The 12,588-nt window shown below is 33.8% G+C and overlaps 1 protein-coding gene across 6 annotated transcripts in view; it reads right to left on the reverse strand.

Moving 5' to 3' along the window:
* ect (ectodermal) overlaps positions 1 to 12,588 on the reverse strand; it is a 122,752-nt gene that overhangs the window by 48,042 nt on the left and 62,122 nt on the right. For all 6 annotated transcript variants that reach the window (XM_067788465.1, XM_067788464.1, XM_067788460.1 and 3 more), the window contains exon 2: positions 219 to 448. In XM_067788465.1, the coding sequence (XP_067644566.1) occupies positions 219 to 444 (226 nt within the window). In that variant the 5' untranslated portion in view covers positions 445 to 448. The remainder of the gene's footprint in view (positions 1 to 218; positions 449 to 12,588) is intronic.

Genomic DNA, 12,588 nt, shown 5'->3' on the forward strand with positions numbered 1-12,588 from the left:
GTAAAGATGAGTGAATGATGAAGTAAAATCCATTGAGAGTGCAAGTGCAGAAATCACAAATTGCTAAATTCAATTTGCTTGTTTGCTTATCCTGTAACTATATACATACATATATAACTAAAAGGTATTACATGTGTATTTTTGTATTTATGTGAAATTTGCATGTGCATTAAGTTGCTTTAGGGATTTAATAGATTTAACAATTGTTTAAGCCTCACCGTCTTCGTCGTCCACAAGATCACCTAAATCGGGTTCGTCATCATCATCCTCATCATCATCGTCATCTTCATCGTCTTCATCGGCCGGCGCAGCTGCCGGTGCTACATCGTTGGCAACTTGTTGCCGTGCTATTGCACGTTCCTGACGTTCGGCCAGCTGCACGGGAGAGGCTTGAATTTGTAGAAGCACAGCGCTCAGAATGCATAATAGTAGGATAAATTTCATGATGCTAAAGGAAAGAAAGTAAAACGGGGTTAAATATTAATTTTAAGTTTTGTGGTTCCAAAATATTTAGTTTGTATATTGAGTGGTCTCCCTAAGTTTGCTGCCAACAGAACAATAAATCAAAGTTGGTGCAGCTAAGCTTAATCTAAGTTTGCTGAAACTGTAGTCGTCTTTAAACCCAAGTTAAGCTACAGAGCAGTTTTTTAGTTACAGTTCAAGACCGCCTTTGGGTAAGCTTTTTTGTACAGCGTAACTGGTTTTGCAGTATATAGATAATTTATAGATATGTCAACAGCAGGGTTTTGTATTTAACTGTATAAAACGGCATTCCCGAGAGAAAAAACGTTGTGACCGAATACCTAAAATTTAAAAATAAAAACATCTGTGTAAAAAAATATCCTGTTTATATAAAAAAGGGTTTTATATAATATGAAAAATAATGTAAATTTAAAATGCGTTCCATAAATGTTGTAACGAATTTTAAGAAATTCTCTATAATTCTGTAATCGCGTAATGAACGCGGATGGAGCTGAGAATAACCAACAGGCGACAATATTTTCAGAAAAGAAAACGTCATATGCAAAAAATGAGAAATTATCTATTTCGGAAAAGGCAGGCTCATATCTGGGGTACTTGCACAGCAAATCAGTGATACAGTTTTTCATATATTACTAGCTTTTATCCGGCACTTTGCTAGGTCAGATAAACTTATTTCATACATCTGTTTCTATTACAAAGCTAATATTCAAATGCTATCCTGTGTCCCATTCATTCTCAACTACCCTTTATCTCCCGTGTTTATCCTATTTCTAGTCTTTCTTTATTTTCCTTACTCTATTCTTACCCTCTCAATTTCTTCGCACCACTCTGTCTGCTTCTCTCCTCCCTTACCTCTTTCTCTGAACTTCTCTCTCCCTTTCGCTATTTTCATCCTCATGCCCGCTACTTCTGCCTCTCTCTTTCTTTGTGTCTACCTCGTCCTTCCCTGTTGATGTTCTTTTTTCACCTACAACTATCGTTCTCTCTGTACCCGTACCGCTGCCTTTGCTATTGCATCTTCCTCTTCCCCTCCCTCTAGATCTTTTTTCGAATAAGTCAGCCACTGGTGTACTGGAAGGAATGAAAAGTCTCTCAAAAATTAGCCTGACGAAAGAGGTACCCTTGCACAGTGGTCGGTCTTATAGGGAGTTGGTGGCCAAAAATACTCCAGGTAGAGATATCAACGTGAAACTTTGGCCACGGCTTTACACCTATGTGAGAATTATTTTTCATATAATTGGTGCGGGTTATACCTTTATACCGATTCACAACCACCCACTTTCACCGCATGCATACAAAAAGTAAGTAGATGTGGGGGGAAAAGTGGTAGGATGTGTCTATCACAAATACAATGTTTAATAGGATTAAATAAAGAAATTTAAGTTATTAAAAGATCTTGCATGCTTAACAAAAACAAAACAACAAAGACACACAAAACTTTACATTTGCATATCGTCGACTGGATAAAATAATGTCGTATGTTATATGTGGTCACATGTTATCAGGGTGACGCTATCAGAAAACTGTCGCAAAACATAGTTAGTGGCAGAAAGTGGCATCTGATATTAACAATTTAGAATTCTAAAACTTTAGTTAATAATAAGATATATGTTCCAACGTGAGCATCGGTGCGGAAACGAACTAAAACTTTAGCTGAAATTGAAATATTTGCGCAAATAAACACTAATAAAGGCACTGGTGAAATTTTAAAAAACAAAAAAAAAAAAAAACAAGCTAAAGACACTAAAATTATTTCAACATAAAGTAAATGCCTTTGACTTCAATATTCATTTACTTGCACTTTATTTTTAACTTGCTCACACTGTAAAAAGAAACTAATACCATAACCTCACTTTTGAAGCTATTCTTAAAGAGTACAGTTCGAATACAACAAAACCAAATATACCTTTTAAAAGGCTGTTCTAATAAGAGATACTAATGACACATTTTTGACAAACTTTTCACTTTGATTTTTTTATTTTTGGCCTATGGAACCGACCACTGTGCCCTGTACAAAATTTCAGGCAAATTGCACCCCTTCTCCACTTCCAGGTAAGAAAAGTTCAAATACTCCCCAAAATAAAAAATCTCTCAAATATTAACTTAATCAAGGGGTACCCCGACGATAATAAGTGGAGCTACCTAGAGGTTTTTTATCTTGTTTTTTTTTTTTCTAGTTCAGTGTCGACAATCGTATAAAATCTATGTTGGAATAAAAAGGGATATTTCAAAAGATTTGTAGTCTTTAATATTTAAATGAAATATTTACTATGTTCCGTTAACACAAAAATTTGAAGAGCTTATCCGTATAAGAAAAGTAAGTATGTATACACCCGTAGAGACATCAACACAAATGACGTGCAATATACTTCAAGTTCAATGCCACACATATTTTTAGTATCCTATATAAACCACGTAATTATAAGCTCTGCAGGCACATATACACACGAGTGAATATATTAGAAGCCCACTCAAGCAAGGACATGGTGATGTGAATTCTAAAGTGAAATACCAGAGTTTTTGAAACGAGTTTGAACTACTTCTAAAAGGTTAAGTTTAGTACAAAATTTATAGCTTTATGATATTCTTATGTGTATATGTCAATGCGTACTGAAGGTCGTTAAAGTTTGGAGCACTTATTTCTCTACCAGCCTTATTTTGAATGCATGAAGAATTTAATGTTTTACAAGGATGCGACCAGACCAGCGATTTACTTAACGTTTTTAATTTGACTTATTTCGTTTCGTTGGTTTTCCGTCAGGGTAGATAATGTTGTATATTTGAATGGTTTTCCGTGATTCCATGTCAAATTTGATTTGGAGACAATCCAGTTTTGACGTTGTGTCCTCTTCAGTGTCATTTTTCGTTCTGATCAGTTGTTGCCGTTTGTCTTGTATTTATAGTTCGTAGCAAAGCAAATCGAGCAAGGTTTTTGGGTCGTACAAAAATCAGTTGTTAAAGCCGCAAAATGTATCAATACAGATTTTTTGGACTTCTTCTGTTTGTAGGCCAGAGTTAGCAGAACAATTAATTTCAGCATGACTTGTAGCTTGAAGTTACCCTTGCCTCAGTAACAATCTTAAGCTGATTATAATTGCAGTTAAATGTTCAGTCAGTGAAGAAGATAGATATATGAACTTTTAGGGTTTCGAGGAGAAGTTGTTCGAAAAGTTAATGGATATTTTCATTCGAAGACTGTTTGCCGCACGCCAACAATTTTCATATGTAGCTCAAAGTGATTCGAAAGGAAACTTATTACAATTTGGGTTAAAGAGATAACGGATAAGAATACACCTTCAGGACAGCTTTTTTGCTAGTAGTTAGAGGTGCTTTTCCACTGAAACACTTTTAAAAAATAAATTCAGGAATTATTTTAAATTGAAAATTAGCTATTTATTTTGGTAATTGGTATGCTGTATGGAGTACCAGAGAGAGAGAAAGAGAGTAGGCAGTATCCTGTAGCGTAATGTGGTAACAAGGTACGTGGTAGTGTTGATATGAGCGAAATCACACAGCAACTCAAGGTAAAGAGGTCCACTACATATAAATTACAGCCTCAGAGCAAATACATAATTTTTATGCATATATGTGCACGAAGTGATGTACACAATGATGTTTTATTGGAAATAAAGAGCCAGAGATAATGTAAAACATGAGCTTGATTTGTATTACTGAACAACAAATTATTTACGAAAGCAAAGAATATCGTAACGTATCCATGTTTAAGTTAAAACTTGTTTCTTTTGTTGGTTGTAGCATACTTGTAATGTACAATTTTGTAAGATTTGTATGAAATAATAAAGCACAAAACAATAGAAAGAAAGTTGTTTTATTTTAAATAATACACAAATATCTATGTTTTAATTTCTTTATTTTATTATTGCCGTGTGCGCTTCAATGGCAAACTCAAACTCCCATCATTCCGCTCAAACAAAAGTAATTTAAATAAAATACGTGTAAATTGTTAGATTTGTTCAGCTAAAAGGCTTAAGTGATGAATATAACTTATTTTTTTGTTTATATTCAATTTATAATTTATTTGGTCGATATTTCGAATTCAATCTGAAGTCATCATCAGGGACACCACATAAATTATAAATGAATATAACCAAAAATATATTTTATTCATCTGTGAAGCCTTTTAGGTCAACAAATTTAACAAATTACAATATTCAAGGCTATTAGTTTTTATTAAAAATAAAATACGTTTAAATAAAACTAAATAAAATTGAAAAAATTTAACTTAATAACATAAAATAGAATAAAATAAAATAATATAAAAAATAAAATAAAATAAAATAAAATGAAATCAAATAAAGCAAAATAAATAAAATAAAATAATATAAAATAAAACAAAATTAAATTAAATTAAATTATATAAAAAAATTAAAAATAAAAATTAAATAAAATTAAATAAAACAAAATAAAATAAATTGAAGTAAAATAACATAAAATAAAATAAAATACTTCCCGAATGGATCTATACAACGAGCTTTGGCAGTTGTCTAAAAAATGTTTCTCTTCTATTTAATTTAAAGAAAATGCATGATAACAATAATAAGATAAAATAATTATTGTTGGGCCTTGAGCTCGATTCGAACCAGCTATGTTGGAATCAGTAGGCCGATATAACAAAAAAAATTGTTAGTGCATCCCAGAGCACGGAGAATACGACACTATGGCAACGTTGCCATAAAACAAATATAATTTTCACATTTTTTCTTCAACAGGTGTCGCAGCGCTGGGAAAATCAATTTGCAAGAAACAGAATAGAAGTAGAACTAAGGAAGACAAACAATCGCTGCAATAGCTGAATGGTTATGGCTGCGGTGCCGAAACCTTGCCGATGAAGGAATTTATTAGTTCGCGAAATGGACCTATACAACGAGCTTTGACACTTGTCTAAAGTATTTCTTTCTTCTATTCTAATTTAAACAATTTTTCATTCAAGAAAAAAATGTATATAACAATAATAATATAAAATAATTATTGTTAGGCTTTGAGCTCGATTCGAAACCCGGGACCTTACAACTCAGTAGGCCGACATAACAACAAAAATTGTTAAAATAAAATAAAATAAAATAAAATTGACGTAAGAGAAAAACCGGCTAATAGTGCTTTATACACTTTTTTTGTTATTCATATTATAGAACAATTAAAAATTAGAATACAGCGATGGTAAGTAAAACATGTTTCTAAATTTCACTTCTTCATCAGCTAACTTTTCGGGAGTTGAGTTTTAAACTTGGAATCTTTCCAAACTCACCTCCCGAAATTCAGAAACGTGTACCATTGCCATGTATACTTTTTGTAATTTTTCTCTTAATTCAATAACAAAAAAAATGTATAGACGAATATGAGCCTGTTTCGTTATTTAGATATGTACATAAAAATAAAATTTATTTAAATTGAAATAAACTATCGAAAAATTTTGGATTTATCATCGAAATTTTTTCGATAAACTTTCGATTTGTTATCAATTTGTTTCTGGAAACTTATAAATATGTTATCGGAGTGTTATAAACTTTTAATCGACGTGTTATCGAAAAGTTGTCGATTTCGTTGTCAAAAATGTTTGACATCGAAAAAATCGGTTTTTCATGTTAACAATTTGTTATATGCGTGCTATCGGTTTGTTAACACTTATAAAAACTCAATTTAAAATCGATGACCTACATATGTATGTATGTCAATAACAAGACGATATGAAAGCGATGAAAAATCGATAGCAAATAGTAAAAAATCCAAAACTCGACGACAATAATTCGCTTTCAATAATAAACCGATGATAAAACATTAATATGGGTGGTCAACCAGCTCTTTAAAGTTTCAAAAGTAAGGTGTAGTGGAGGTAATAGACCTATTTGGTGGATTCTTCTAGTTGCGAAGCATTCAACACTTAATTGGATAGTTTTTCTCGTAAGATTTGTAAACCTTAAATCGTTTTGTATGTTCGCTTAGAGGGTTTGCAATCTCCAGCTATCCATTGATTTCAGTGAATATATTTTTTTAGTTTAGAAAAATTACATTACGAAATGCCAGTATTGAGTATTTCAAACATGAATATTTCAAATTGAAACAGAGTTATTATGTTTTTGGGTAAACGCCATAATGCAATAGTAGAGGTGATGTCAAAAACATAACCTCACTTTTTGGCATTTCTATTTGCCTGCACTTACATGTATTACAAAATTATTAAATTTTGATTGTTTAGTTTTTCGTACAAATTCTTCAAAGAATTTGGTTTCACAACTGCTCATTACTAATACGCCCGCCCAGATATCGCCACAAATGAACAAACACTCATGCTGTATATCCACCAGATATGAACTGACCGACAATAAAGAGGCACAACAAGAATTTGGAGCTTGCCATTTTCCGCCACGAATACAAATATACATATTTAAGAATAGTACAAGAATTGTTCTTGTGACATCTTACTTTGCTCTTCTATGTATATATGTGGCTTAACAACTTTTTCTTCATACCATGAATTGTGCATTCTTTCTTTTTTCTTTCCTGGTTTTCACCTTTTTTCGTGCCTTTATGCCCCTTATGACTTTAAGAGTTTGGATTGCTTAAGTTGTTGTCATTGACAGCAAAAAAAACTTTATTGTCCACTTCGAGAACTGAAGAGACCGCATTATTCCGAAGAGAATATAGTTTTGTTAACTTCAGCGTCTAGGAGCCGAACGGAGATAAGACATGTATACATGTGTCTAAGATGCAGTATATAAAGACAATTAAACTGATTTTCCTGTTCCCTGCGGGTTCAGTTTTTAAAACGGACCGAAGTAGGGTCGCGCAAGTGATGACCATAAATGAATTGCTATTTCTCAACGAAAAATGCCTGCATTTTTTTTCTAAACACAGCACTGTAAGCTACTCGAATCATTTTGGAAGGACATGGTAAACTAGTTAGAAGCTTTGACATGATGAATGATGGATGTGAATGAACCAAATCAGAAAAGCTCTCCAAGAGCTTTATTTGGAAAAAGAAAAAATAAGAAGAAATAAATTTGGCACTAATATAACCAGCTTAAAAATACTATGAACACATTCTGTCTTTATTGACTGGCCATTGCGGTGGTGTCGAGCTTCGCTGCCGTCCATTATGGTACCTAAATGTCTTCCTTTGCTAGGTACCAGGGCACAGCGATATCAAAGGAAATGAATTTGCAGATATGATGGCCAAGAAAGTTCCGAAACGGGATAAGCGAGGTGGGCTCCGTATGACCACCCCTGGACTAACTCCTAAGGATAATCGAGGAATATGAGATTAAGGCATCGGAGTTGCTGTGGACGAACTAGAATTTTTGCTTGTTTCAAGGTCCTTATGACCATGTCTGCATAAGAAAGTAATTAGGTTCCTTCTCAAGTTAAAAAAAAATCAGCAATTAGTGGCTCCCTCTGCAGAAATTGTCAGGATGGGAATAAGAGTAGATTTATCGCTTTTTTTTGCCGTTTTCAGGACTGAAAACAAGACAACTTACATTCCTGGGCGCACAGTTTTGTGACAGTCTGGAAATTGTTGGGAAAGTCGATCTTTCACTCTTTCTTAGGTTCATAAGAAAATAAAATGGTACGTTGAGGACCACATGGAGGTAGTTTGTTTGAACGAATAGCAGTGGAAGTGTAGGGAACTTTCACAAGTGCTCCTTAACATAACCTATCCTACATATACGCTTTGCTCACGTTGGCTCGCTTTGATGCTTTGACCGCCGCATCCTGAGATAACAAAGAGATGCTTTGCACTTATGTAGATCAGTGGTGCTCTCGAAAGCTTCGTATTGCTTCGGAAAGCTATTTGGCCTTCATCTACCTTTCGTGTGAGCGCAGCGAGAGAGATTCGTAAAGCAATACAGTTCAAACAGTTTTCGCTTGTACTTCAATCAGTAAGCATCTCATGTGTGAATTCTATGCTCAAACTTTCTCCATGTAAACAAAAACTACTACAAAAAAAAATTACGCTTGTATTCAAAACTCTGCCGGCGTTGTGCACCACTGATGTAAACCCATCTTCAATCCTGATGGGTAAACATTTTCACTTACTGCTCAATCGAAAGCTTGACACACTGCCTCATTAATTATTTTTATAGTTTGATTTATGTTCACGTTGTTTACTTTACAACGGATATAAATATATGTATGCATGTAAATTGTATGCGCGTAGTAAATACATTAAGAAATGCAACTTTCTTTTCAATAACAACAAATAAAAGTAGGCCAAACCAGTAGTCACAATAAAAGAAATAATATAAATATTTTACTTTTCGTCAAGTTTCCTGTAGTTAGCATATGCATATTACAGGGGTAAAAAAAATATTAGTATTTTTCGCAGTGAGTATAAAACCGAAATGGTCAGCTCATAATATGAAGTGCTTTGTACCGAGATTTCATATATTATTTTATTCAAACACCAAAGTCTGGCGCGTAATTTGAAACGATTCTGACAAGGGACACGAATACGATACCATATCGGCACTTTTATTATTCGATACCCATACCTTATGTTTGATACTTTTATGGATCGAGTATTTTGCGCTGAAGAAGCTGCAGCTAATTTATATAGAAAAGGCTGACATCTGCACAATCAATACTTTATTTTCCCTATGACCTTAAAAATTGTAGGAAAAGTTAAAATTTTAAGTATATCTATACATCTATAATCAACAAAAGAGGCGATAAAAAACGATCTTCAATAAGTTTTCGATAAATTACTTCATTCAAAACTCCTTGAATGTTGAAGCTGAATATTTTATGCAAGTGCATCAACTTCTTCAACCAAATTTCAACCTCACCTTAATGTAAAATAAAACTATGTTGCTAGTAATAAATTTCTGGACAACAACAACAGCAAGACAATAGATGAAAGGGAAGACAGCCACAGATAAATGTACACAGCGATAATGAGCGCATATTACTCAGGCATATACACAAAAAGTCAACATTCAATATGCGATACAAAACGAGAAATAAATAAGCAACCATTTGCAAAGTCTGTTCTTGAGAAGTTTAGACCATGGTTTGTCAGTTTGTTTTCAAAAAATTTTAAGTGAGTGAAGTACGCCAGTAATTTAATTGTGAAGTATTACTACGATAGTAGTCTAGCGATTAGAGAAGGTGCAGGATTATCGAAAATTCCTAAAATTCGGAACAATATCTAACTCTAGGCTTCTTCGGGGAAGATGGTTGTGTGGGCGATAACCTAGAAGATTCGATGTGTCATGTCATTTAATTTTCGGGATGTTCGAACTACTAATCTAATGGTGCTAGTTTCCGGAAATACCAGATGTATATTCCGCAAAGCACTTTTAGCATACTTTTCAATGCAAAAAAAGCATTAACACTATTTTCCATTTCAGCTTAGTTTTCCTTGGGCTCTATAATTTAGTAAGAAAGAAGTATATAATCATATACTGATTAAACATATAATATTTCCGTGCTTTCTATATTGTGATTCTGATAAGAAACTTATTTACTTAGATTAGAGTGGACCTTGTATATCAAATTGCCGATATTTATAATCGCAATCACTCAAACGTTAATACCTAATAATATCATACATAATTCTTGGTCCCGATTGAAAACGGTTAAGAGGTGTAGTAAAGGGAATTAAATTGGCTCTTTGGTTCCCAATACCTAGGTGTCGCACAGTAACTAATGTTGATAGTAGTTAGTATATTGAGTGAGCTTCATGGCGTAATCCGAACTAGAACTCCTATGAACACGCATAAACCGTTCCGATCGGGACCAGATCTCAAATTAACCACTCAAAAAAAAAAAAGTGAAAAAGAAAAACATCCTCGCAACATGGAATATGGAATAGATTTTTCACCGTAGACATTTTTCCTGAATCTAGTATACGAAGTTTCGAATAATAAAAAAATTTCTATGTTTACAAGATAGAATTTAGGAAAAAAGTTTAGAGTATTTTTGATTTGAGAAGGTTTTTCCACGTGAACTATAAAACTTATCTGGCCTTAAAATACAAACTTTTTACCAATGCATAGGAGAGATAAACTTAAATTTTTTTTGAGAAAACGGCCCTTAGGGTATTTAGAAAATAAAAAATTTACTTATATTTTTTTAAACCCCAAAGAAAAATTTTAACCCTGTTATAAAACAAATTAGATTGTTATACACATAAATATTTTTGTTAAATACTTGAAAATTCAGAAGAGCATACATAAAAAATAAATAAATTTAAGGCGAGATAAACTCCGAAGAGATTTTAGGCAGAGCTTCCCTTCCAATTTGCATCGTGCTCCTTTTTAATTTTGCCTACAAATTGACAGGACGAGATCTACTCGCTTTATCCCGACCCCGAACGGCATTGCAAGGCAGATGAGCTTTCACTGAGAGCTTTACATGGCAAAAATATACTCAGATTGTTTGCCAAACACTTCCGAGGGGCGACCTCGCATAGAAAAGTGTTCTTCTATGTGAAAAAACTCGTTTCTAAAATTTTAATGTTGCTTTGCCCGTGGCGTTAACCCAGTATTTTCGGTGTGGCAGGCGGAGCACGCTACCATCACACCACGACGGCCGCCGTAAATGTATACATAACTCCATAGCAATAATCTTAAACAAGTGAGGACGGAGCTGTCTTCCACCATTTATGAATGGAGCTCAACACTAATGTGTTAAATTTCAAAAGTTCATCAAATCTGAGCAATCAGTTGTTTGGGATATATATTTTATAAACCACCGATCTTTACGATTTTTAGACAAAAATTCATGCCTTCTATGTATGTATATTGACAAATTTAAAGTATACCCTTTTATTAGTTTTACTTTTTTGGTACACTACAAAAAATATGCACCAAATAAAAAAAAACACTAAAAAAAACTTTTGATCCACCCTAATACATACACACAATCTTAATATAACTGACGGATATTCACATTGTGTAAACACAAATGCATCTTAAGTACCAACGGCAAAAATGTATTGATATAAAATATTTGTTAAGTTAAAATAAAAAGTTTATCGAAATGGCAATTAAGACGAATGTAAATATTCTTTTTATAAGGAATCAATAAAATTGGCGTAAAAAGTAGATTTAAGTGACATATTTTCATTTAAGTAAAGGTATTATACTGAAACGATTTTACTTGCAAATCCTCTCATTTGTAATCTTCTGCTAAGTTCGAATCACAAAATTGTTGAATAAATAACTCCAATTTGTAATAATGCAAAATGCCCTTTATTAAAGTACTTCACAACAAACTCAAACTGTGCAACGAATAGCTTGCTTAATAACCAAACTTATTGATAGCTCAAATGAAACTCTACTATTCAAAATAATACTGCTCTTGCTCGCTAGATAGCGTCTTAGTCGAAACTGCTTGACAGCTCAAATCAAACTGAATTCCAGTGCCTCTACAATTGCCGCCTTTTATACTATTTGATTTCAACCTTCGCATTTTCTAGGCGCTTCCAGAATCTACTAGTCCAGCAGCTCTCAAACTTCTCAGCTGTAACTACAATTGTACAATTTTATAGTTTTTCTCATTGCATACTTATAGGAGTATCTCAGATATATGCTTGTGTTTGTGCATTGACTCTCCGCTGCTCGTATACGTACATGGTACATATGTGTAGACGCAATTATTGTTTCGTTTATGTAGATATATAATGATTGAATTATTGATGTGAATTCACGTCACTGCTTAGCATCGGCTTAGAGATAGCAGCACCCCTTAGTTTTGCTAATATTCGTAACAATACATAACCCATTAGAGGGAGTAACAGATATAACGACCAATGAGGCCCTGGATGCTTCTTGGGTGCTGCAGTGAAAGCTACAGAATCTAATGTGGCTACAAAACGCTAACCATGACGCAGTACCCTGTCAAAACCCCAATGACCATTGATAGGTGAGCCTTAGTTAACCCAATTATTTCGCCAGACCTCCTGCCATCCACCTCCTGCCAGAAAGATCTTGCAACCCTGCAAGATATGGTGTCCGCCCAACGTTTGCTGAGTTGACTCGAGGCCTAGCTATGGAGGAGCAAACCACAGGTGGCCAGTGGAAACCCGAAATACCTATAGCCATATTCATCCGGTATATTTGTATCGATGAGGGCTAAGATATCCGC

The sequence above is a fragment of the Eurosta solidaginis genome, chromosome 5, assembly GCF_040869045.1.
Source record: "Eurosta solidaginis isolate ZX-2024a chromosome 5, ASM4086904v1, whole genome shotgun sequence".
NCBI classification, from domain to species: domain Eukaryota; kingdom Metazoa; phylum Arthropoda; class Insecta; order Diptera; family Tephritidae; genus Eurosta; species Eurosta solidaginis.